At 58.1% G+C, this 22,920-nt stretch overlaps 1 protein-coding gene and 1 non-coding gene across 8 annotated transcripts; one reads left to right on the forward strand and one right to left on the reverse strand.

Moving 5' to 3' along the window:
- Nucleotides 1–51: 51 nt before the first annotated feature.
- Nucleotides 52–158, forward strand: LOC113460572 (U6 spliceosomal RNA). The gene has a single exon (XR_003382418.2). It is a non-coding gene; the product is annotated as a U6 spliceosomal RNA (small nuclear RNA).
- ABCA7 (ATP binding cassette subfamily A member 7) lies at nucleotides 59–22,918 on the reverse strand. Of its 7 annotated transcripts, none has more exons than XM_074528596.1 (52): nucleotides 22,782–22,903; nucleotides 21,950–22,110; nucleotides 21,214–21,478; nucleotides 21,005–21,098; nucleotides 20,717–20,858; nucleotides 20,516–20,643; nucleotides 20,330–20,451; nucleotides 19,841–20,035; nucleotides 19,671–19,760; nucleotides 19,375–19,600; nucleotides 19,150–19,289; nucleotides 18,958–19,074; nucleotides 18,649–18,828; nucleotides 18,360–18,568; nucleotides 18,095–18,271; nucleotides 17,707–17,929; nucleotides 17,403–17,624; nucleotides 17,105–17,309; nucleotides 16,918–17,034; nucleotides 16,256–16,427; nucleotides 15,983–16,114; nucleotides 15,172–15,311; nucleotides 14,958–15,095; nucleotides 14,038–14,249; nucleotides 13,159–13,231; nucleotides 12,726–12,928; nucleotides 12,601–12,649; nucleotides 12,057–12,119; nucleotides 11,667–11,684; nucleotides 10,910–11,052; nucleotides 10,709–10,833; nucleotides 10,535–10,633; nucleotides 9,464–9,659; nucleotides 8,855–8,949; nucleotides 8,647–8,679; nucleotides 7,773–7,878; nucleotides 7,610–7,684; nucleotides 6,747–6,916; nucleotides 6,501–6,678; nucleotides 6,300–6,415; nucleotides 5,923–6,067; nucleotides 5,713–5,836; nucleotides 5,492–5,624; nucleotides 4,535–4,655; nucleotides 4,374–4,436; nucleotides 4,191–4,297; nucleotides 3,732–3,873; nucleotides 2,799–2,933; nucleotides 2,009–2,112; nucleotides 1,277–1,369; nucleotides 961–1,198; nucleotides 59–887 (listed from the first exon to the last, which is right to left on the reverse strand). In XM_074528596.1, the coding sequence occupies exons 3-52, from the start codon at nucleotides 21,277–21,279 to the stop codon at nucleotides 747–749; spliced, it is 6,735 nt and encodes a 2,244-aa protein (XP_074384697.1). In that variant the 5' UTR covers nucleotides 21,280–21,478; nucleotides 21,950–22,110; nucleotides 22,782–22,903; the 3' UTR covers nucleotides 59–746. The 7 variants fall into 7 exon arrangements, with proteins under 7 accessions (XP_074384697.1, XP_074384693.1, XP_074384694.1 ...); XM_074528592.1 differs by having other exon boundaries at nucleotides 10,910–11,055; XM_074528593.1 differs by having other exon boundaries at nucleotides 10,910–11,055; nucleotides 21,950–22,161; nucleotides 22,782–22,872.
- Between the last annotated feature and the right edge of the window lie 2 nt (nucleotides 22,919–22,920).

Genomic DNA, 22,920 nt, shown 5'->3' on the forward strand with positions numbered 1-22,920 from the left:
AAATCACTGATAGTGGAGGGTTTAAATACCGCTGCGGGGGGAGCTTAATTCGTGCTCGCTTCGGCAGCACATATACTAAAATTGGAACGATACAGAGAAGATTAGCATGGCCCCTGCGCAAGGATGACACGCAAATTCGTGAAGCGTTCCATATTTTTTCCCAGGTACGGTCTCGAAGCCGTTTCCCTGGGATCACCCTTTTGTCTCCCAGAGAGCGGCGCGGGGCATTCCAGCCCCCCATGAAGTCGGGGGAGCCCCCCAGGCGCGGCCCTGGCACAGTCGAGCATCAACCCTCTGTCCAACTGACAGGAGAGGACACTGTCTTAAGCTCTGCCAAGGGAAATTTAGGTTGGGTGTTAGGAAAAGTTTTTTATGGACGCCATGCTGCCCGTGTCCTGCTGTGCCCCGACCCTGTCCCCCAGCAAGGGCAATGGAGCCCCCCGGCAGTACCGCGGGTTTTTATTGAATTGCTCGGTTACAGCAAGCGGGGTCCCAAGGCCAGCCCCAGACCCCCCATCCAGCTCAGCCCCGCGCAGGGCATCAACCCCACCGCGGGGAGCCAGGGCCAGCTCTGTCCTGGCACTCTGACCCAGCACCCACTGTCCTGTCGGATGGTGACACCGTGCCAGTGGGCAGGATGTGCCTCTTCTGTGCAGCTCTGGGGGGCTGCAGTACTCCAAAGCCCTGTGATCCTGGCTTGTGCTGTGGTGACATCCAAGGAGGGTCCATGGGACACCATGGCCCACTCAGACAGCGCTTTCCTGGTAGCTGTCATCCTCCAGGAACCTGCTCAGCCTCCTCCCGGGGCTGGCGGCCACATCCTGTCCTGAGGCTGTCGCTTCCCCGGCGTCCCCATCGCTCTGCTCCTGGGCAAAGTGCATGAAGACCTGCAGGAAGGGCAGAATGAGAGATGGCACCACGGGACAGGGCCACCACACCCTCACACCGCCTCCCCTGTACCTGGTCCAGCGTGGTCTGGGACACTGAGTAGTCCTCTATGTGGCAGGGGCCACGGTGGGCGGCCAGAAGTCTGAAGACGGCGGCCAGGGAGGTGACACGGGCAGGGAGGTGGTACTGCAGCAGCCCCCCGTGCTGCTCCCGCAGCACAATGCCAGGGAAATGCTGCTGCAGCAGGGCCTGCACCGCTGCCGGGCCAGGGCCCCCCGCCCGCACCACCACCGTGTACCCATCCCCAAACCTGCGGGGAGAGGGGACACTCTGTGAGCGCTGCCATGGCCACCACCCCCTGGAGACCCCCTAGCCCCCCACTCAGTACCTGTTCTTGAGGTGCTGGACGCTGCCCAGGCAGCGGAAGCGGCCGTTGACCATGATGGCCATCCTGGTGCAGAGCGCCTCGCACTCCTCCATGCTGGGGGGACACGTGTGAGCCCCCCCCAGGGCAGAGGGACACTGCTAGCCCATAGGGGGGTTATGGGGTGTAGCAGACTCCATGGAGGGCTGAGACTTAACAGTAGGAACTGCTGAGACAGCAAAATAAGCTCCTGCCTTCTGCCTTGCTTATCTCTGTAACTCCATGGGTCACATTCTCCCTAACCTTTACTATTGGACAAGTTTAGATCTCCCTATACTTTATAAAAAGGGGCTGTTTTAGCCCATTTTTTGGCAGAAGAGCTGTTGCTGGAACCCTTCACAGACCCCTAAATAAACCATCGCTGTGGAACTGCCAGGATGCTCTTTCTCCTCTCTCACTGTCTGTCTCTGCCCCTAGCCCTATGGGGTTATCAGCTCTCTTAGGATTTCAGCAAGCATGAGCTGAAATCCTAAGAGAGCTGATGATCACTAATGAGCTGGAAATCACTTAGCTTGCCAAAGGTAGTAGTTACAGCTTGTAGGTATTCGCACTCTATCTCCCAGAGGGACTGAGTTATCTGGGTAAGGACTGCTTTGCTCGGGGTTAAGCCAAATCTGAGGGCTGCGGGGGCTTGGGGGAGACCAAAAACCCCCCACCTTAACAATGGGGTGCTCCCCTTTGTGGGGACTCACTCACCTGTGGGATGTGAGCACCACGGACCGTCCGTCCCGGATCACACCAAGGATTCGCTCCCACAGGAACCTCCGGGCTTGCGGGTCCATCCCCGTCGTGGGCTCATCCTGCAACGGGCCCAGGGTCAGTTGGTGCCCCCTAAGCCAAGCAGCTGCTTCTGCCTTTGTCTTATTCTCCACCATAACCAACACATGGCAGTGAGACATCACCCATCTTACCCACCCAGCGTCCTGCCTGATCCTCACCTCAGCAATCACAATAAAACCAGGACAGTGACATTCCACTTCTGATTCCCACAAGCACTCCAAGGCTCTCCTCTCACCACTGGCCTCGTGCTATCCACTATCATAAAACTCCCCCCAGTCACACTATACATAACCTTGCCCTCACTAAATCCTACACTCCTAACTATTTAGCTATCCTCTCAGCAGCCCTAGGAGGATAAATGGGTCTTAACTAAACACAAATAAAAAAAATCCTGGCCTTCTCTTCCATCTCTCACCTAGGCTGAATAGCAATCATCATCATCTACAACCCTAAACTCACCCTCCTCAATTTCTACCTGCATGCTGTAATAACTGCAACCATCTTCCTCACCCTAAACACAAAGTCTTAAAACTACCTACCCTAATGACTGCATGAACCAAAATTCCATCCTTAAACGCAGCGCTGCTCCTAACCCTGCCCTCCCTTGCAGGGCTCCCTCCCCTGACAGGATTCCTGCCCAAATGACTTATTATCCAGGAACTAACTAAGCAGGACATGCTGTGGGGCCTCCCAGTGCCCCCCTCACCAGGAAAACAACGGGGGGACAGCCGAGGAGGGCGATGGCCGTGGAGAGTTTGCGTTTGTTGCCCCCGCTGTATTTGCCCGCCGGCCGGTCGGCGTGTGGGGCCAGCCCCAGAGCGGTGATGCCCCACTGAGCCACCTGTGAGAGACAGAGGGGTGAGGCTGGGGGGTTCTCCATAGCATGGGGAGGACAGGTGTTGGAGATTGCAATGCAAGATGTTTTCTGTTAACATCTGTATGGCAGATTGTCTTTTGTCAAGTGGGCAGTTTGCTTTATCTCTCTCTTTGAGTGACCACATTCACACCGCCCTGGGGAGGGGACATCTGCTGATAACAGCTATTGAATGTCCCTGCATGGCTGATAAGAACTATAGCATCCCATTGGGAGATGTGAGCCCAGAGGGAGGAGCCAAGCATTCCTGCCTGGATATAATCTGGGGATTCTGTAACCCCAGCCAAGCATTCCTACCCGGATATAATCTGGAGGTTTTGAGACACCAGCATGGCTTCTCCACTGGATTCCCCATAGGAACAGCATCTGTCTCTGCTTCCACTGGATCTTCAGAGGAAGAATACATCCTTCTCTACAGGATCCCTGCTCCAGCAGAACCACCCCTGACACTGCAGGAGGGCTGCAGCCACATTTCCAATAGGAGTGCTGCCAACACCCTGACCCACAGGGTGTCAGGTGTGTTTTGACTCTGTCAGTGTTATTCTAGTGTACTGCATTGTTTATTTTATCTTTTTTTTTTAATTTTTCCTATTAAAGAACTGTTATTTCCTGCTTCCATATTTTTGCCTGAGAGCCCCTTAATTTAAAATTTACAGCAATTCAGAGGGGTGGGGAGAGTTTACATTCTCCATTTCAGGGGAGGCTCCTGCCTTCCTTAGCAGACTCCTGTCTTTCCAAACCAAGACAACAGGGAGCAGGCCCTACCCTGGGGGTCTCTTCCTCTGGGATGCCACGCAGGCGGCTGTAGAACTCCAGGTGCTCCCGCCCCGTCAGCAGGTCCGTGATGGCATCAAACTGGGGACAGTAACCCATGTGCTGGTGGACAGACTGGAGGTCGGTGAGCACGCTGTGGGATGGGGACAGGTGAGGATGGAGCAGGGACAGGTGAGCATGGGGTAGGAAGTGGTGAGCACACTGTGGGATGGGGACAGGTGAGCACAGGATGGGGACAGGGGAGCATGGGGCAGGGAGAGGTGACCACACTGTGGGATGGGCACATGTGCCAGGGATCCTGTGGGAATAGGGACAAGCAGCTGCAGGGATGAGGATGAGGATGGAGCAGGCTGCAGGACAAAGGGCCAGGAAGAGCACAGAGGGGACAGAGATGATGGCTGTGGGGACATGGAGCAGGATCCAAGTCATGGAGTCCTTACATTCACTCACCTGTGCCCCTTCAACCAGGCCTCCCCCAGCGTCACCTCCGTGTCCCCTGTCAGCATCTTGAAGGTGGATGTTTTCCCAGCACCGTTCACCCCCAGGAGGCCAAAGCACTGTGGGGGCAGAGCAGGCTCACTGGCAGCCCTGGCCCTGCCCACAGAGCTGTCTGTCTGTCCGTCTGTCCCTCACCTCCCCGGGGGGAATGGCCACGCAGAGCCGGTCCACGGCCGGAGCCTTCCTGCGCCGGTACACCTGCATGGAGCAGAGGTGGCACTGGTGCTCCCTCCTGCCACTGCCAGGGGTCCTGGGGGGGCTGGAGCTCACAGCAGGGCCCAGCCCCACCCACCCACCTTGGTCAGGTCCTTCAGAAGCAGGAGGTGGCCGTGTGGGGGGATGTTGCCCACCCTCGCCCGCTCCCTGGCCACGTCGTGGTCCTCATCTCCCAGCGAGGGCAGCTCCAGAGCCCGTGGGCTGTGGGGAACAGTGGCAAGGGCACATCTAGGGCTATCCACGCCCTTGAGCACCCCCAAGGTGCTGTGTCCAGTTTGGTATCCAGTTTAGGAAGGATGTTGAGACACTTGAACATATCCGAAGGAAGGCAACAAGGCTGGTGAGGGGCTTGGAACATAAACCCTATAAGGAATGGCTGAAGGAGCTGGGGATGTTTAGCCTGGAGAAAAGGAGACTCAGGGGTGCCCTCATCACTGTCTACAGCTCCTGAAAGGTGGCTGAGCTCAGGTGGAGCTGGGCTCTTTCTCCAGGCAGCACTGACACAACCAAAGCTCACAGCCTCAAGCTGCGCCAAGGGAAACTTAGGTTGGATATCAGGAAAAAGTTTTCATGTAAAGAGTGATAAAGTACTGGAATCATCTGCCTGGAGAGGTGGTGGAGTCACCATCCCTAGATGTGTTTAAAAAATCCTGGATGTAGCATTCAGTGCCATGGTCTAGTTGAGGTGTTGGGGCTGGGTTGGACTTGATGAGTTTAAAGGTCTCTTCCAACCTGGTGATTCTGATTCTCAGGGATTCTGGGATCCTGTGATTATGTGATTCTGGGATTCTGTGATTCTGTGATTATGTGATTATGTGATTCTGGGATTCTGTGATTCTGATTCTCAGTGATTCTGGGATTCTGATTCTCTGTGATTCTGTGATTCTGATTCTCAGTGATTATGGGATTCTGGGATTCTGATTCTCAGTAATTCTGGGATTCTGGGATTCTGATTCTCAGTGATTCTGGGATTCTGATTCCCAGTGATTCTGGGATTCTGATTCCCAGTGATTCTGTGGTTCTGGGGTTCTGCTCACCCCAGGCGCAGGAAGAAGCGGTGGTACTGCAGCAGGAGGGTGAAGAGGAAGAAGACAATGCCCTCGATGGCCATGGCAAACATGTTCTTCCCTGCCAGCTCCCAGGAGAGGGGGGACACGAAGCGCTTGTCCCCTGCAGTCAGCAAGAGGGGCTGTAAGAACAGGGGACCCCAGTGCTGGGCTTTGGGGAGGGGGAGCAGCCCTGACACCCCCAGACTCACCAAACCTCTCAAAGGCATCAGCCATTGCCTGGTTCTTCACCATGTCAATGAGGCCTCGGCCCAAGCAGAAGTGGGGGAAGATGAGGAAAACCTTCTTCAGGACACGGTTGATGTCGTTGAGGTTCTGATGGGGCAGCAAGGAGAGGGGTGGGGAGCTGGCACTGGCACTGCATGGAAGGAACGAGGGGTGCAGAGCATCCCAAGGCTCACCTGGTCCACAAAGAGCTCCAGCACAAAGGTGGCCACGCTGCCATTGATGCCAATGAAGAGGTTGATGCAGGTCAGGGCCACGTAGGCAGTGCTGGGGATGCTGAAGAGGAAGGAGGCTGGATACATCAGGGGGGTGATGGACCATCTGCAGGGGCACAGCAGGGCCTGGCTGAGGTGCACATCCCAGCCTGGGGGGCTGAGAGTGCACCCACCCTCCCAAGCACCACAACCCCTCACCCCAGCTGCCCCCAGCCCCAAAATCCCCTCCATCCCAGCCTGAGAGTGCACCCAACCCTCCCAAGCACCACAACCCCTCACCCTGGGTGCCCCCAGCCCCACAACCCCCTCGCCCCTGCTGGGCTCTGCTGCCCCATCACCCGTAGAGCAGCAGCAGCAGCACCAGGGAGGGCAGGTTGGCCGAGGACACGTAGGATTCCTGCTGGAAGCAGAGGAAGATGAGGATGACCAGCAGCGCGGGCACCAGGTAGTTGCACTGAGGGGGTGGAAAAGCAAGGAAAGGGGTCAGGGCTGGGATCAGACCCTTTGGAACTCATCCCTGTCCCCATCCCCATCCCCACCATGTCCCAGGCGAAGTTGCCCAGCCAGTAGGTGATGGGCTTCATCCCGCTGACAAACTGGAGGTGCTTGGCCTTGCTGACCCTCTCCTCAATGAGGAAGACAACAAAGCTGGCCGGGACGAAGGACATGGCGAAGATCACGCAGATGGAGACCAGCACGTCCACAGAGGTGGCCATCCTGCCGAGGAGGGGACAGAGCTCAGCGGGAGCCAGGGGGGGCTGCGGGACCCCCGTGCCCACACTCACAGGGCGGCCTCGCTGAGCTGCTCCTTGGTGAGGTTCAGGGGATGGTTGGTGGCCGTGATGCCGAAGCGTGCGGGGTCGGTGCCGGGGGGCAGCCGGGCTCGCAGCAGCCCATTGCTGGCCACGTTGAGGAAGGAGACCATGGCGTGCCAGCCCTTGTTGTTGAACCAGACCTGCAGGATGGGGAGGGTCGGGCAGCTCGGAGCCCCCCAGCCAAGCTGGCACTGCCCCTGGTTGTGCCTGCAGCTCCCACTCCCACCAGGAGCATCCCCGGTTCCCACTGGGTTCCAGCTCCCCTGCAGCCCCAGCCATGCTCAGTCCCCCTTGAGGGGACATCACTGCTGTCACAGACATCTTTTATGAAAAATGCTTTCCTTAGGATTTTTTCTCCTGAGAAGCTGAGAGGTCTCAGGAACAAAATGTAAACAATGGTTATCTGCTGCTGTGGAATGCAACAGGTGGATCTTTATTAGTCCATGTTAGATGTTTAGAATTAATGGCCAATCGCAGCCCAGCTGGCTTGGACACAGAGCCCGAGCCACAAACCTTTATCATTCTTTGCTATTCTATTCTTAGCTAGCCTCCTGATGAAACCTTTTCTTCTATTCTTTTAGTATAGTTTTAGTATAATATATATCATAAAATAATAAATCAAGCCTTTTGAAACATGGAGTCAGATCCTTGTCTCTTCCCTCATCCTTAATGTAATATATCCTTTCTTAATATAATATATACCATAAAATAATAAATCAAGCCTTTTGAAACACGGAGTCACGTCCTCCTCTCTTCCCTCATCCAAGAACCCCTGTGAACACTGTCACACTGCCACATCCCTGCTGCCCCCAGCTCCCACCCCTCAGGCACACCTTGACGTTCCTGCGTGCATCCAAGCCCTCAATGAAGCGGCTGAGGTTGGCCAGGAGCCGATCCGAGGGGCTGCCCTGGGTGCAGGAACACACACAGGGGTGAGGAGGGGTCTCCCAGCCCTGGGACCCCCAGAGCTGAGCCAGGGGCTGAGTCCTGCTGTACCAGGGTGATGTTGAGCAGCACACGGAGCTCCAGCACCGCCTGATCCACCTCCGCTGCCGATGGCAGGGCCTGGGAGCTGCCAGCACCCAGGGAGAAGCCGCCGTACCTGCAGGAGAAATGGAGCTCCCAAACCTGCCAGAGACACTCCCAGGAGCTGGGCTTGAGGATCCACGTGGGTCCTCTCCACCCCAGGAAATTCCACAGTTCTATGAAACCTGGCACCCTTGTGGAAACTCAACCCTCTGCTCACCCAGGTGCCAGGTAAGGGACACACAGCAAGGGGCTGAAGGCACCTGGATGATGCCTCTGCCCAGGTGATAGTAAAAGGGTTTAAAATCATAAAATCTGGGGAATTAGAAAGAAGCTAGTGGGACCCTGGAAAAATGTTAAAAATAGACTCTGAAAATGTTAGGCTTAGTGTTTGCCAGGTCATGTGAAATTGCACCTGTGTAAGCAGTATATGATAAATGATATAATTGTTAGATGTGATGATTGTTTAGTAATTAAATATAATTATTGTTTAATCGTAGGAAGAATCATGAGAAACTCTGTTAGAAGTTTGAGGGGGGCCATGAGGAGCCCATGCTTGGATGAAATCTATGTATACAATAGAACAATATAAGTTTAATAATTAACATGAGAGTTATATAATGACAGAATATAAAAACGTGTTCATCCCAAAATCTGGGAGGAACATGACAGATTTGGGTTTGTACCCCTGACACCCAGAGCTCTTCAATACAAGCACCTGCATGTAATCATTCTTGTGATAATGCGTTTCTGAACGCTGACACAGGGACCACTCAGGCTCTCCCCAAACCCACCAGGGCTCTCCTGTCTCCCTCCACCCCTGGCTGTGCCAGGCCCAGCTCACCTCTGCTCATTCACCCACTTCTTGTTCCTCAGCCTGAAAGGAATGAGATAGGAGGAGTCAGAGGAGAGAGAAACCCCTCAAGGGGACGTTAGGGCAGCACCTGCCCACCCAGCCATGTCCCCAGCAGTGTCCCCTCCCTCCAGGTGTCCCTAGGGTGTTCCCTTGGTGTCCCCACACTGTCCCTGGTGTTCCCAGCCCCAGCACTCACTCCTGACGGATGATCTGGGGATAGGTCTTCACCAGGTAGTCAGAGATGTTCCTGCCCGTCAGGTTCTGAAGGATGTCCCCTGTGCCCCTCTGCACCTGTGGGATGGACAGAGGGGCTGGATGGACACCCAGCCCTGTGGCATCCCCAGAGCATCACCATGTCACAGACATCTTTTATGAAAAATCCTTTCTTTAGGATTTTTTTCCTCCTGAGAAGCTGAGAGGCCGCAGGAACAAAATGTAAACATTGATTATCTGCTGCTGTGGAATGCAACAGGTAGATCTGTGATTGGTCTCATGTGGTTGTTTCTAATTAATGGCCAATCACAGTCAGCTGGCTCAGACTCTCTGTCCAAGCCACAAGCCTTTGTTATCATTCTTTCTTTTTCTATTCTTAGCTAGCCTTCTGATGAAATCCCTTCTTCTATTCTTTTAGTATAGTTTTAATATAATATATATAATAAAATAATAAATCAAGCCTTCTGAAACATGGCGTCACATCCTCATCTCTTCCCTCATCCCCAGACCCCTGTGACCACCATCACACACCAGAGCCCCCACAGCCAGCACTGACAGAGCCCTGGGGCTGCCCCTGCCAGGCTGGGGTTACCTGGGGTGGGGGGAGCCCCCCGGCCCCCTCGGGACACTCGGGCAGCATCCTGTGTGCCCCTGGCCCGCTGCACTGGCACGGTGGGGATGGCTTTGCCCGTGTCCAGTTCCCACGCTGCAGCACCTCCAGCAGGGATGGGGGCACTGAAGGGGTTGAGAATCCATCAGGATGGGAAGCTGGGGGGCACAGGCCTGCCCTGGGGACCAGGAGAGAGAAAAAGAAAGAGAAACTCCCATTAGCAGCCTGGTGTGAGCCAGGGGCAGCGGGACCCACCCAGCATCACACCGGGTGGCAGAGCTGCTCCGTGGGTGTGGGAATCCACAAAATTACAGGGTTTTGGGAAAGCTGCAAAAGGCAGGCCTCAGAGACAGCAGAACTGTGGTTAGAGCCAAGCAGCAGCCATGAAATTGGTCAGCAGAGAAATTATTTAAACTGTAGAAAAGCAAGGATGAATAGAACAATGGTCTGTGTATTAATGCTTGGCTAGAGTAACTCTCTAAGCTACAGAAAAGTTTATCTAGCAAGATATTAGGAAGTTTGAAGCTTAATAATGGAGCTCTGTGCATTGTGTTTTAGGGCTCATAAGTAGGTATTGTATTCAAAATAAGCAAGCATTGTTAAACCAAAGGGATGTGTGCTTATAGTGGTTGGATAGAACTACTGTCAATATAGAATATATACTATACAGATATAAATACTGTCAATGTGATTTTGCTTTGTGTGATTGGTCAAGAAGCTTATAAAGTGAGTTGTAACATTGAGTTTTCTATCCTGCTGCCTAGATTGTGAGCTGTTAGCACCTTTCCATTGTCATAGCCATGTAATGAGACTGATGCTGGAAAATAAACAGCTCGAACTACTTTCCCAACAGCCCTGTCTCGTTCGTTTCTGTAAATAACCCCCGACCAGCATCACTGGCATCTTCCCATTGTCACAGCCATGTAATGCGACTGATGCTGGAAAATAAAACAGCTCGAGGCACGTTCCACAGCAGTTTGTGATCTGTCAATAGCCCCCCTGCGGGCATTAAAGGGCTCTGAGGAGGGGGCCAAGCCAGCCCTGGACACTCACCCCTTCCCCTCTTCCTTCATGCACTTGGTGCCGAAGCCGGGCTCGGCCAGGAGCGCCTCCAGCAGCCGCGCTGTGTCGGGATCTCCAGGGGCATCGTTGCTAAAGGGGGACACAGCAGTGAGCTGGTGGCACTGAGGGAGCGGGGACAGGGCGGGCAGAGCGCTGGGGACACACCTGAAGAAGGTGAACTGCTGCCCGTACATCCAGGGCTGCAGCTGCAGCGGTGGGTACCTCCCGAAGGGCGGCACGATGAGGCTGAAGAGCAGCGCGATGCACACGAACACGGCGGGGAGCACGATCTGGGGAGCCCGGGGTGGGGGATCAGGGCTGGTTCTACCTCACCCTGCCCCATCCCCTCCCTCCCTTCGGCCTCACCTGCGCCAGGAAGCCGCGGGTGCTGCGGCGGGCGTGGAGCATCCTCTTGGTGAAGAGGGCGCGGAGCTGGCGGCAGGTGAGCGCCCAGCCCCGCACCCGCCCGCACGCCGGGCCCCGCAGCAGGTCGGTCTCCCGGGGCTCCTCTGCTGCGGGGAAGAGAGGGATTTGGCAAGGGAGTCGTGCCAGGGGGACAGGGGAATGGCAGGGGCATCCTCATACCCCAGCAGGGATGGGATGCTGCAGGCAGGAACCCCAAACTGCCCCCAGCCCAGCAGGGATGGGATGCTGCATGCAGGAACCCCCAGACCCCCCAAACTGCCCCCAGCTCTCACTCCAGCAGGGATGGGATGCTGCATGCAGGAGCTCCAAGTGGCCCCAAACAGCCCCCAGCCCCCCTAAACTACCCCCAGCCATCAGCCCCCACCCCAGTAGGGATGGGATGCTGCATCCAGAAGCCCCCAGATATCCCCCCAGATATTCCCCAGCCCAGCAAGGATGGCATATTGGGAGGCCCCAGCCCCCCAAACTGCCCCCAGCTCTCACTCCAGCAGGGATGGGATGCTGCATGCAGGAACTCCTAGCCCCCCAAAGAGTCCCCAGCCCCCCCAAACTGCCCCCAGTCCCTCCAAACAGCCCTCACCCCAGTAGGGATGGGATACTGGGAGCCCCCAACCCCCTCAGACAGCCCCCAGCCCAGCAGGGATGGGATGCTGCATACAGGAACCCCCAGCCCCCCCAAACTCCCCCCAGCTCCTACCTCGCCTGGCTCCTTTGGCTCAATGTAAAGGAGAGGAGAGAGGGGTTACAACCAGTGCCCACCCAGGGCAGAGCTGGTGCCCCAAACCATCACAGCCCCCTCCCAGAATGGCTGTCTCCATGCCAGTTCTCCCTCAAGAGTTCTTCCCCCTGGCATTTCACATCCCATCCCAAATCCTGTGCAGAGCTGGGCTTCCCCAAACCCATCCTCACCCCAGATATATTTGCTCTGGGGACACCCCAAAACCGGGGGTGCACGAGGGTCCCTGAGTGTCCCCCAGCTTGAAGGGATGGACAGCTGCCCAGATGGACACATGTCATCACCCCAGCCCAGGAGATGGAGGTGGGGGTCTCTCAGCACAGCTCAGGGGTCCCACTGCCCCGTCCTTACCCAGCTCTCCATCAGCCACATCCCCGTCTCCCATCTCGCCAGGGGCTGCTCCTTTCATGGTGCCTGGAAAAATGAGGACAACATGCCAGGGCAGGACTGTCACCCTGGTTTTTTTAAGATTTTCTAAGCCTTCTGATGTCGACATTCTTGGAGTGAACTTTCTCACACACTTCCTGTAAATAACTCATTGTTTTGCATTCTTTTATGGAGGAGGAGAAAGCTGATGGACTGTTGGTTTGTCCAGTGCCATTGGAGAGGTGGCACTGTCACCCTCCAATCCACTGCCACTTTTAGAAAACTGTAAGTGCTAGAGTAAGAAAATAAACTTCATTTTTTTCTTCACCTTAAGAACAGTGGTGGCACTTGCGTTTTTTCGTGTCCTATAGTGACACAGGGCCAAGGACACATGGATCTGCATCCATGGTGTCCCCAGCTTTTGCAGAGTGCTGGGGACACCCCACCCCTCTTCTCTGAGCTGCTGAGCACCTCCCCAACCCTCCCTGCACCCCAGAGCTCAGCTCCAGCCAGCACTGAGGGGTTTTACCTGCAGTGTCAGCGTCCAGTGCTGTGTCCTCAGCCACCTTCAGGAATATCTGGGGGTGTGGGAGGGCTGGTGTTAAACACAGAGGGGAACCCCCTGGAGCCCCCTGAGCACAGCCCCCCCGGTACCTCCTCCAGGGTGGTGTCAGAGATGCCGTAGCTGGAGACCCCCAGCTCGCCCAGGCGCGCGTCCAGCTCGCGGAACAGCTCCCCAAAGGCCCCATCCCTGGCCCCGCTGTAGGGCAGGACAAACAGCACCTCGTGCCCGATGTCCTCCACCAGCCTGGAGCCGGGGACCAGCTTCTGGATCAGCGCCGACAGCTGGGCCACATCTGGAGGGATGGGGAGGGATGGAAACATCAGGGGCAGCAGCCACTGGCACAGCTGGCCACAGCTCCGTGTGCCCAGCCTGAGGGTCCCAGGGGAGATGGAAGGGATGGAGACCCCCTTGTGCACCTCCAGTAGAAGGGGGAGAGGGGGCACATGCACCCCCAAAACCCCTGGCTGATGGGGGATGTTTGGGGAGCAGCTGAGGGTGACACTGAGGGGACAAAACGCTCACCCACGGCGCTGGCATCACTGCCCCGCTCGCTGCCCAGGCCGGTGTCACTGCTGTGCTCCGAGTCACTGCCATCCTGCAGGAAAGGGGGGCTGGAGCCTGGCACCCCACAGCAGCACCTGGCTCCCAGTGCCCCCCAACACCCAGGACAGAGACACTGGTGTCGCCCTGATTTTTGAAGATTTTCTAAGCCTTCTGACGTTTATATTCTTGTGCCAAACTTTCTCACATGCTTTCTGTAAATAACTTATTTAGAATTATTATTTAACTTATTAGAATTATTATTAACTTATTTAACATTTGAGAATGTTTTGCATTCTTTTATGAGAAGGAGGAGAAATCTGATGGACTGTTGGTTTGTCCAGTGTCACTGGAGAGGTGGCACTGTCACCTTCCAATCCACTGGCACTTTTGAAAAATTGATAAATGTTGGAGTCAGAAAATAAACTTCCCTTTTTTCACCTTGAGAGCAGCAGTGTGTGCGCTCGTGTTGTTTCATGTCCTATGGTGACATGGGGACACCTCACACCTGTGCCAGTTCCCTGGGGGTGTCACCCTTATTTTTTAAGATTTTTCTAAGCTTTCTGATGTTTACATTCTCGTGGCAAACTTTCTCACACACTTCCTGTAAATAACTCATTATTTTGCATTCTTTCATGGAGGAGAAGAAATTTGATGGACTGTTGGTTCATCCAGTACCATTGGAGAGGTGGCACTGTCACCCTCCAATCCACTGTCACTTTTGGAAAACTGTAAATGTTGGAGTCAGAAAACAAACTTCAATTTTCTTCACCTTGAGAGCAGCAGTGTGTGCATCATGTTGTTTTGTGCCCTGCAGCAATACACTGGCTGCCCTTTGGGGGACGACCATCAGGCTCCCACCTTTTTGGTGACACCGGGGACGGTGCCGGTGCTGCCGCCTGTCCCGCTCCTGTCCCTCTTCACCAGGGTGAGGTGGTACCCAGTGCCAAGCCTGGCCTTGAGGAAGAGGGGGGAGCCACAGCAGCAGAGCTGGCCCTGGGAGATGATGGCAGTGCGGTCCCCCAGCAGCTCCGCCTCGTCCATGTAGTGGGTGGACAGGATGATGGTGCGACCTGGGGACCAGAAACAGGCTTGACCCCCTTGATGGACCCCCCCATTGCAGGTTCTCCCAAAGCTGGGGGGGGTCAGAGGGTGAATTTGTATGGGAATCCATAAAATTAGAGGGTTTTGGGAAAGCTGCAAAAGGCAGGTGTCAGATACAGCAGAATTGTGAGTAGAGCTAAAGCAACAGCCATGAGATAAATCAGCAGAGAAATTATTCAAACTGTAGAAAAGGCAAGGGCAAATAGAGCAATGGCCTGTGTATTAATGCTTGTCTGAATAGCTCTCTAAACTGCAGAAAGTTTATCTAGCAAGATATTAGGAGGGTTAAAGATTAATAATAGAGCTCTGTGCGTTGAGGCTTACAAGTGGGTATTGTATTCAAAATAAGTAAGCATTGTTTAACCAAAGGTACGTGTGCTTGTAGTGATTGGATAGAACTACTGTCAATATAGAATATATACTATACAGATATAAATACTGTCAATGTGCTTTTGCTTTGTGTGATTGGTCAAGAAACTTATAAAGTAAGTTTAACATCAAGTTTTTTAGCCTGATGCCTAGACTGTGAGCTGCTAGCATCTTCCCATTAGCATAACCATGTAACGAGACTGATGCTGAAAAACAAACAGCTCGAAGCACTTTCCCAGCAGCCCCGTTTTGTTCGTGTCTGTAAATATCCCCCCTTGCCAGGTGAGATTTGAGGCTCCCGGCCCCACCTTTGCGGTACTTGAGCAGCAGCTCCCAGATGCTGCGGCGGGAGAAGGGATCCACGCCGGCCGTGGGCTCGTCCAGGATCACCACGCGGGAGCCGCCCACGAAGGCGATGGCCACCGAGAGCTTCCTCTGCATCCCACCTGCAGAGGGACGGCGTTGTGGGGGCTCCGGGCCATGGAGCCCCTCCCTGGCACCCAGCCCGAGCTCTGCACGCACCAGAGAGGTTCCTGGTCTGCTCCCGGCGCTTGTGGGGCAGCCCCGTGTCCTGGAGCAGCTGCTCCATCTCCTCCTGCACCTGCTGCTCCGAGAGCCCCTTCAGCCGCCCGTAGAACCAGACGTGCTCCTCCACCGTCAGGCTGTGGGTACGGGGGGGAAAAGGCAAGGTGAGGGGTGTTGGGGGAGATGAAAGAGGAAAGCCTGATAAATGTGATTGCCTGGCAAAAGATTTTGAGAATATAGAAGCTCTAAGGGAGATTGAAATGAAAGCAAGATTTGAGATCCTTTAGTTACTGAACAACTGGAAAACAATGGTGTGGCTGGCTGAAGGTGATCCCCTTTTGATGGAACAACACCCTCTGCTTGCAGGCAGCCCCAAGGGTCAGAGCAGACCCTGGTAGCTTGGCAGAAGGCATCCAAAGAGGAGGTTTTAGGGTTTAAAATGTAACACAGTATGGTAATGTAATGATTCTTATAGGCTGTATGGAAGTGCTATAGGATTTGTATATTGTACTAGATTGGTTAGTGAGAATCAGAATATTCAAAACAGAAGAAGATTTATGGTATTGTAACGGGAACCTCACTCTCTTAGCTCTTGTCTCTTAGCCTTCTTACCCCTTTTACTCTCTTACTCCTTTTACTCTCTTACCCTCTCATCCTCTCTACCTTTCTCTTCTCTGAGCTGTGGCTGCAGCTCCCAGCAGGGCCCTGCACCCAGGCCCTTTGCAATAAACCCCAAATTCCACGACCTGGCACAGGGAATGAGGGGACAGCGCTGCATCGCTCCCCACACTGCCCCAGCCATGCCTACATGTCGAAGAGCACGTTGTGCTGGGGACACATCCCCATGGATTTGCGGATGCTGTCGATGTCGGAGCGGATGTCCCAGCCCAGGATGTAGGCAGTGCCCGAGGTGGGGGGCAGGAGGCCAGTCAGGATGGACCTGGAAGGGGTGAGAAAAGCGGGTCATGGAGCACAGGGGCAGCAAGGCTTGGGGCCAGGGTACCCTGTCCTGTGTGGGGACAGAGTCAGGCTCGGCTCCTGTCCCCAGCCATGGCCATGCAGCCCCTCTGGGGTGTCTCACATGGTGGTGGTCTTTCCAGCGCCGTTGTGGCCCAGGAAGGATGTGATCTGCCCCTCGTAGAAGTCCAGGCTCAGCCCGTTGACGGCTGCATGGCCGCTGCTGCCATAAACCTTCACCAGGTTGCGGATGGAGACGCCGGGCTGGAGATCAGCAGGTGGCTCCTCCACCAGCACTGGAAGCCACCAAGGGGTCACAGCTCCGGCCAGGACCCCTTTGGCAGCAACCCCAAACCTTCCCAGCAGCAACCCCAGAACCCTCTTGTCAGTGACCCCAAAGCCTCCTTGTCAGTGACCCCAAAACCCCCTTGTCACTGACCCCAAAACCCTCTTGTCACTGACCCCAAAACCCCCCTGTCACTGATCCCAAATCCCCCTTGTCACTGATCCCAAAACCCCCCTGTCACTGATCCCAAATCCTCCCCACCACTGACCCAAAAACCTCCCCAGCAGTGACCCCAAAACACCCCAGCAACTCTGTCCCCAGCACCAGCCCTGTCCCCAAAGGTTTCCCCAAAGGTGTCCCCAGCTCTGTCTCCAGAGGTGTCCCCAGAGATGTCCCCTTGCCATGGGGTGCAGGGCCTTCCTCTGGGGTGAAGGACTGAGCTGGAGGGCTCCATGGCCACTGCCCTCAGCCACACAGCTCCAGGATGGGCAGGGACTCACCTTGGGGTGCAGTGTGGGAGCTGCTGTGGTACAGGGAGTGCCCAGATGAGGATGATTCCCCAAACCAGTAGCTCTTCAGGAAGGGGAAATTCCAGGGCTTGGGGATCCCATACTGACCTGCAGCAGAAGGGGTTAATTGGGGCCAGGGCTGAGTGGCAGCTGGGGGCCAGGGAGGGGCTGCACTCACCTGGGAAGACACCCTCGATGTACCAGGTGGCCAGGCCATAGAGGACAGCATCCAGCAGCAGCAGCCCCATGGATGCAGCAAAGCTGTACGGGTCTCCTGGCACGGGGCTGGCAGCCAGGTTGTGCCACTGGATGCCCACCCCTTGTTCCTCATAGAGGGAGAAGTAATCACAGCCAAAACCAAAGGCCACGGGGGACAGCAGGCTCTGAGGACAGCCAGAAGGGCAGTGAGGGCAAAGCCTGGCATGGGGGCAAACCCAGAGCAGCAGGGCAGGGCAGAGGGGCAGATCCCAGCTCACCACAAGGACACGGAGCGGGAAGGTGATGTAGTCACGCCAGGCCACGCACAGCACGTAGGGCAGGTACAGAGAGAAGTAAATGATGCCACCGCACGCCGAGGCCAGGTTGGCACGGGGGAAGAAGGTGCTGATGAGGAAGCACTGGCTGATGGTGGCCACTGAGAAGGTGCCGAGGAAGAGGAAGATGACTGCTGGGTTGCTGTAGGGCAGGATGTTTCCCAGCTGTGGATGGAGGCGGGTTGGAGCTTGTGGAGCCTCCCATGTTGGCTCCCACCCATGCTGCCCTCTGAGACCTGCAACCTGCCTTGAGGATGAGGACAAGGAGGGCAGAGCTGAGGAGGAAGGGGATGAAGCTGCTGAGGAACCAGCTGAGCCAGAGGATCCCGCTGCTCAGCCCCATGGTCTTCATGGTCTCCTTGAGACGTGTCTCCTTCTCGTGCACCACCCCCTTGATGATCATGGCCACGGAGTAGATCCAGGCCAGAGTCATGAAGAGAGGCAGCGAGCGGTTCAGGACCCTCAGGAACCTGGGGAGATACCACCAGCCATTCCACCCTTAGCTCCACACTCCTCTCTTGGGCCAGGGACACCAGGGCACGACCAGCCCTGTGCCACCTCCATGGTGCAGTGATGCTGCAGCAGGGGGACCACCCAACTGTCCCCAAAGGGTCTGGGGCTGCCCCTCTACTCACACATCATCCACGTAGCAGGGGTAGGGCATCTGCTGGACGTAGACCCCGGTCCGTGGGGCAGCCCCAGTGTGCACCCTCACCACTGCCTGCTCCACCAGGTCCTGGATGTACACGAAGCCCCCCCAGACGTAGCGCAGGTCACTGAAGGGGTCAGCTGCAGGGCCTGGGTCCCAAAACCTGGGGGCAGAGCATGGTGCTGGCACCAGGGATCTCCTGGCAACCAGCACAGGGTGGCTGGCCATGGAGACAAACAGCATCCCCCAACCTGTCCTTGATCTTGTTGGTCCTCGTGACATCGTCGATGTCCATGCGGATCTTGTAGCGGACGTGGGGTGGCAGCCCGGGGGCTGTGGCATTGATGGGGGGCTGGAAGACCACTGCAGCCCAAAACTGCTGCTCCTCCAGCAGCTCCAGGGCTCGGGCTACCAGCTGCTCCTCGGTGGCCACTGCCTCGATCTTGTCCAGGCAGACACACTGTGGGAGGGAGGGTAGGTGGGCTCAGAGGGCACGGGTGGTGCAAGAGGCCAACTCACCCTTAGCAGGGTGGCACAAACCTTCATGAACTGTGACAGCGTGCTCAGCACTGCGTCCACATCAGCGTACACCTGGTGCCAGGTGAGGCCTGGTCCCCCTGCTGGCCCCGTCAGGAACGTGACCAGCTCTGGCAGCTTCCAGGAGGTGCCATTGAGGAACCCATCCAGGATCTGGGCTGTGCTGGGGGCCAGCAGCAGCTCCTGCAAAGCAGCAGGGTGTGGGAGGCCATGCAGCCCACCCTGCTCCAGCTGCATCCCACCCCACTCATTGCACCCCAGCACAGACCATCCTGCACCCCACAGCAATGGCAGGAGTCCGGGCTCACACACCTGGAGCACCTGCATCTCCAGGCTGCTGTTGAGGACGGTGTAGATTCGGGGTCCCAGCTCCTGCCAGGCACCCCCCAGCTCCCCCAGCACCGCCAGCTCCCGGAAGGTTCGGTTCACCTGTGTGAGGGAAATGAGGCAGGTTCGGGATGAGACCCACCCAAACCCCCACAGCCCCCCACAGCCCCCACTCACCTCAGCCATGATGCTGTCAGGGCCAGGCCCAGGTGGGGTGTACAGGATCTTCCCCACAAAGAGGGGCTTGATCCCCCTCCAGAAGATCTGTGACAGGGGGCTGGACTCCAGGCTGTGCAGCAGCTCCCTGCAGAAGGGACCTGGGGGTGCAGAGCTGAGCCCTCACCAGCAGCCCCCCACCACCAGCAGCCCCCCACAGCCCCTGGCTGAGCCCCCCACACTCACTGGTGCTGCCTGAGGCCACGGGTTTGTGCTCTGAGGTGTTACGGTCCAGGAAGGCTTTGACATCGTTGTCCTCGTACCAGTTGAGGGAGGGGATCCTGAGCCCCCCGCCCTCGGGGTGGCCACAGGCGATGCGGGACAGGGCTCTGAATGCACCCGTGCTGCTGTTGGGGGCCCTCAGCCCCTCAATCTCCTGACGCAGCTCAGCCAGGCTGGGCATGGAGGAGACCTGGGAACAGTGGGGTGAGTGAAGAGGGGACAGGGACACGGTGGGATGGGCAGGGGAATGAGGGCTGTACCTCCTCCATCAGGGATGCTGCATCCCGCAGGAAGCTGCCCAAAGCTTCCACGGTGCCGGCGATTCCGCCCAGCTCTGAGCTCAGCTGTTCCTACACGGGGCATGAGAAGGGGTCAGGGGAGGCCAGGGGTCTTGGCCTCCTCCCAGCACCCGGCCGAGCTGGGGGCTCACCGCCAGGAGCCGTGGGAAGTCCATCTGGGCGAGAAAGGAGCCCTCCATGGCACGGAGCTGGGAGCTGGGCAGCGCGCAGAGCTCTTGCTGCAGGCTCCGGGTGGAGTCGGCGTCGCTGCCCACCAGGAATCCCCCCAGCACCGAGGCGTTGCAGACCAGGACCTTCAGCGGGAGGCGAAGGCTCGCCAAGGAGAACTGGAAGGAGGGGGGGAGTCAGGATGGGGGCACCGGGAGCGGGCACCGGGAATGGGCACCGGGAGTGAACACCGGGAGCGGGCACCGGGAGTGAACACCGGGAGCGGGCACCGGGAGTGAACATCGGGAGTTGGCACCGGGAGTGAACACCGGGAATGGGCACCAGGAGTGAACACCGAGAGCGGGCACCGGGAATGAACACCGGGAATGGGCACCGGGAATGAACACCGGGAATGGGCACCGGGAGCGAGCACTGGGAGCGGGCACCGGGAATGGGCACCGCGGGACACTCACGATGCGGGGGCTGAGCCGAGCCCCCATCAGCTCATCCACCAGCCCCGGGGGCAGGGATGTGTTGGCCCGCAGGAACCGGGAGAAAGTCTCGTCCTCTCTCAAGTATTCCCTCACCGGCAGAGCTGGGGGAGCAGCGGTCAGACAAGGGCTCTGGCACTCCCGGCACCCCCCGCTCCCGGTGCTCACCCCTCCGCTGGTTGCCGCTGTCCCGGAGCCGGCGCAGGGCGGGCAGGAGCCGGGCGAAGCTGCTCAGGAGGCGCTGCCCGTGCCCGCGGTGCAGGACCTGCCGGGCTTCGCTCAGGAGCCGGGACACGCTGTGACACGGGACAGGGGACAGTGAGACCCCCGCCCAGCCCCGCTGTGCTGATCCCCAGCCCCGCCGCTCACATGGAGCCATCGAAGTTGCCCACCACGCCCGGGGCCTCTCCCGCCGTGGGGTGTCGGAAGCAGGGGTTGTTCATGTTGCAGATGATGCCCTGCAGCCAGGGCAGGGTCCCCGCAGAGGGCAGCGCCTTGTTGGGAAAGTGGCCTGAGGGAGAGGAAGGCAGGTTCAGGGGGGCACTGTGGGACCCCACACACACACCCGAGCACCCTGTGACCGCCCCCCGTGTTTGTCCCCTTGGTGTCACCCCGAAGGGCACACAGAGGGGGCTCGGCTGGCTCAGGGACACTCACACTCATGCTGCTTGAAGGGCGGGTGGGATCGCCGCACTGAGATCAAGATAAGGAAGAGGAAGAGGGGCCACAGGATCTCGATAGCCAGCTGGATCTGGGGGAGACGCGAGGCTAGTGGGCTCCCGGTGCCCATCAGCGTCCAGGGCTCTGCCTGCCCCTGTGCCAGGCACCAGCGGCTCGGGGTTGCCCCACCCAGATCGCCCACTCACCCGCTGCCGCCGGCGGTAGGTGAAGTTCTTCCAGAGCAGCAGCCCCAGCTGGGTGCCCACGGCCATCGCTCGGTCCGGCTGAGAGCAGAGGGGCAGCCCCGAGCTGGGGGTGACGATCGGGCTCTCACTCCCTTCTGCTTCGGGGCTTATCACAGCCCGGGCACGGTGCCGGGCACAGCGCTGAGCTCCGGGGCCGGCAGGAGCCGGACGGCATTCCGGCAGCAAAGCTCCTTTGCGGAGCTAAAGGCTCAAATCACATTCTTTCCTAAACCAAAAGCAGCAGAATAGGGCATGAGCTCTGTCCGGGAGCCAGGAGCACGATTCAGTGCCCATGCCGGCACCCCAGGAAGGAGCTGGGCAGCCCGGGAGAGGCTGAGACCTGCCCGTGCCTCAGTTTCCCCATGAGAGGGATGTGGGTGGGGCTCTCATCAGCCCAGGAGCGGAATTGCTCCGGTGCAGCGGGCTCGAGGGCGAGCTCCGACACCCGCATCCCTCTCTGCCAAGTTCCCCGGAATTCACCCACCCCTGGAGCGGGGCCAGCAGCTCCGGGGCCCGGCAGCAAAGCTCTGCCAAGGCGGCTCCGTGACGAGCCCGGTGGCGGCGGCACGACCCAACCCGCCGCGTTCCGTCCGCTGCACCCGCCCACGCCCCGGGGAGAACCGAGCTCCGGGGCGGCTCCCCGGTCACCGGGAGCCCCGGATTTGCCCCTCGTTTTGCCCCGGGGCCGCGCACTCACCGGCGCCCCGCGCTGCCGCCGCCCGCCCGCGCCCGGGGCTAAGCCGGGTCCCGGGAGCGGGCGGGATAAACGGGCACGGGGCAGCGGGATTAGGATCCCGGCTGGGAAATCCGCCTAATCCGCCTGCGGGGCCCGACACGAGTGGGTCCGGGGGTAGATTCCTGCGGGGATGCACCGGGGTCAGCTGGGGTGACACGGAGAGGAAGAAGGAGCTGCAGGGAGGGGGTGACACAAGGAGACAGAGGTGTCTGAGTGTCCCCATCCGCTGGAACCGGAGCGGAACTGCCGGTCCGGGGGAGCCCGAGCCCCGCGGGGAGGGCGGCTCGTTTCGGGACAAAACAACCGGAGAATCAATCCCTGGATCCTCCCGGGGGACTCGCGTGGGAATCTGCTCACTCATCACACGAGGACGAACACGCCGCATCGCTGCAACCGGGGAGCTCGGCGGAACCCGGCAACCGCCGGAGCAACCGCAGCTCCCGGTGCCCTCCAAGCCCGCGTCCCCCAGCCCGGTTCGGCCGCACGGAGCCCCGCTCTGGGCGGGGTGCGGAGTCACCGGGAGGATGTGGGGACAGCCCGGGGGAGACACGGATAACCCAGGGGCAGCATGGGGACAGCACGAAGGAACGATGGGGACAGTCCAGAGGGGACATGGGGACAGTTCGGGGCTGCGATGGGAACACGGGGATAGCCTGGGGGGGGGGGGGGGGGGGGGGTGGCACTAAGAGCTCGGGGGACGCTGGGGGGACGCATCCGGCCGGGACCAGCAGCCGGGACACGGCCTCGCCTCTCCTGCCACCCCTCGCAGCCCCCGGCCCGGGACCCCCGTTACCTGGAGCTGCTGCGCGGCCTCTTTAAGAGACCCCGCGAATCCGCCGGGCGCGCGCGGGCCCCGCCCCTCCCCGCGCTACAAAGTAGCCGTGGGCGTGACGTCACGGGCTCTTAAAGGGGCAGGCACGGCAAAGGGGGGC

The sequence above is a fragment of the Zonotrichia albicollis genome, chromosome 29 (genome assembly GCF_047830755.1).
Source record: "Zonotrichia albicollis isolate bZonAlb1 chromosome 29, bZonAlb1.hap1, whole genome shotgun sequence".
In the NCBI taxonomy this organism is placed as follows: domain Eukaryota; kingdom Metazoa; phylum Chordata; class Aves; order Passeriformes; family Passerellidae; genus Zonotrichia; species Zonotrichia albicollis.

Excerpts from the sequence above, each read along its gene's own strand:
- ABCA7 (XM_074528594.1), bottom strand. The coding sequence starts at position 21,279 with ATGGCCGTGGGCACCCAGCTGGGGCTGCTGCTCTGGAAGAACTTCACC. Across the intron at positions 18,569-18,648 it reads CGCTGTCACAGTTCATGAAG|TGTGTCTGCCTGGACAAGAT; the intron begins GTTTGTGCCACC and ends TCCCTCCCACAG. Across the intron at positions 16,428-16,917 it reads CTCCCACACTGCACCCCAAG|TGCTGGTGGAGGAGCCACCT; the intron begins GTGAGTCCCTGC and ends GGTGGCTTCCAG.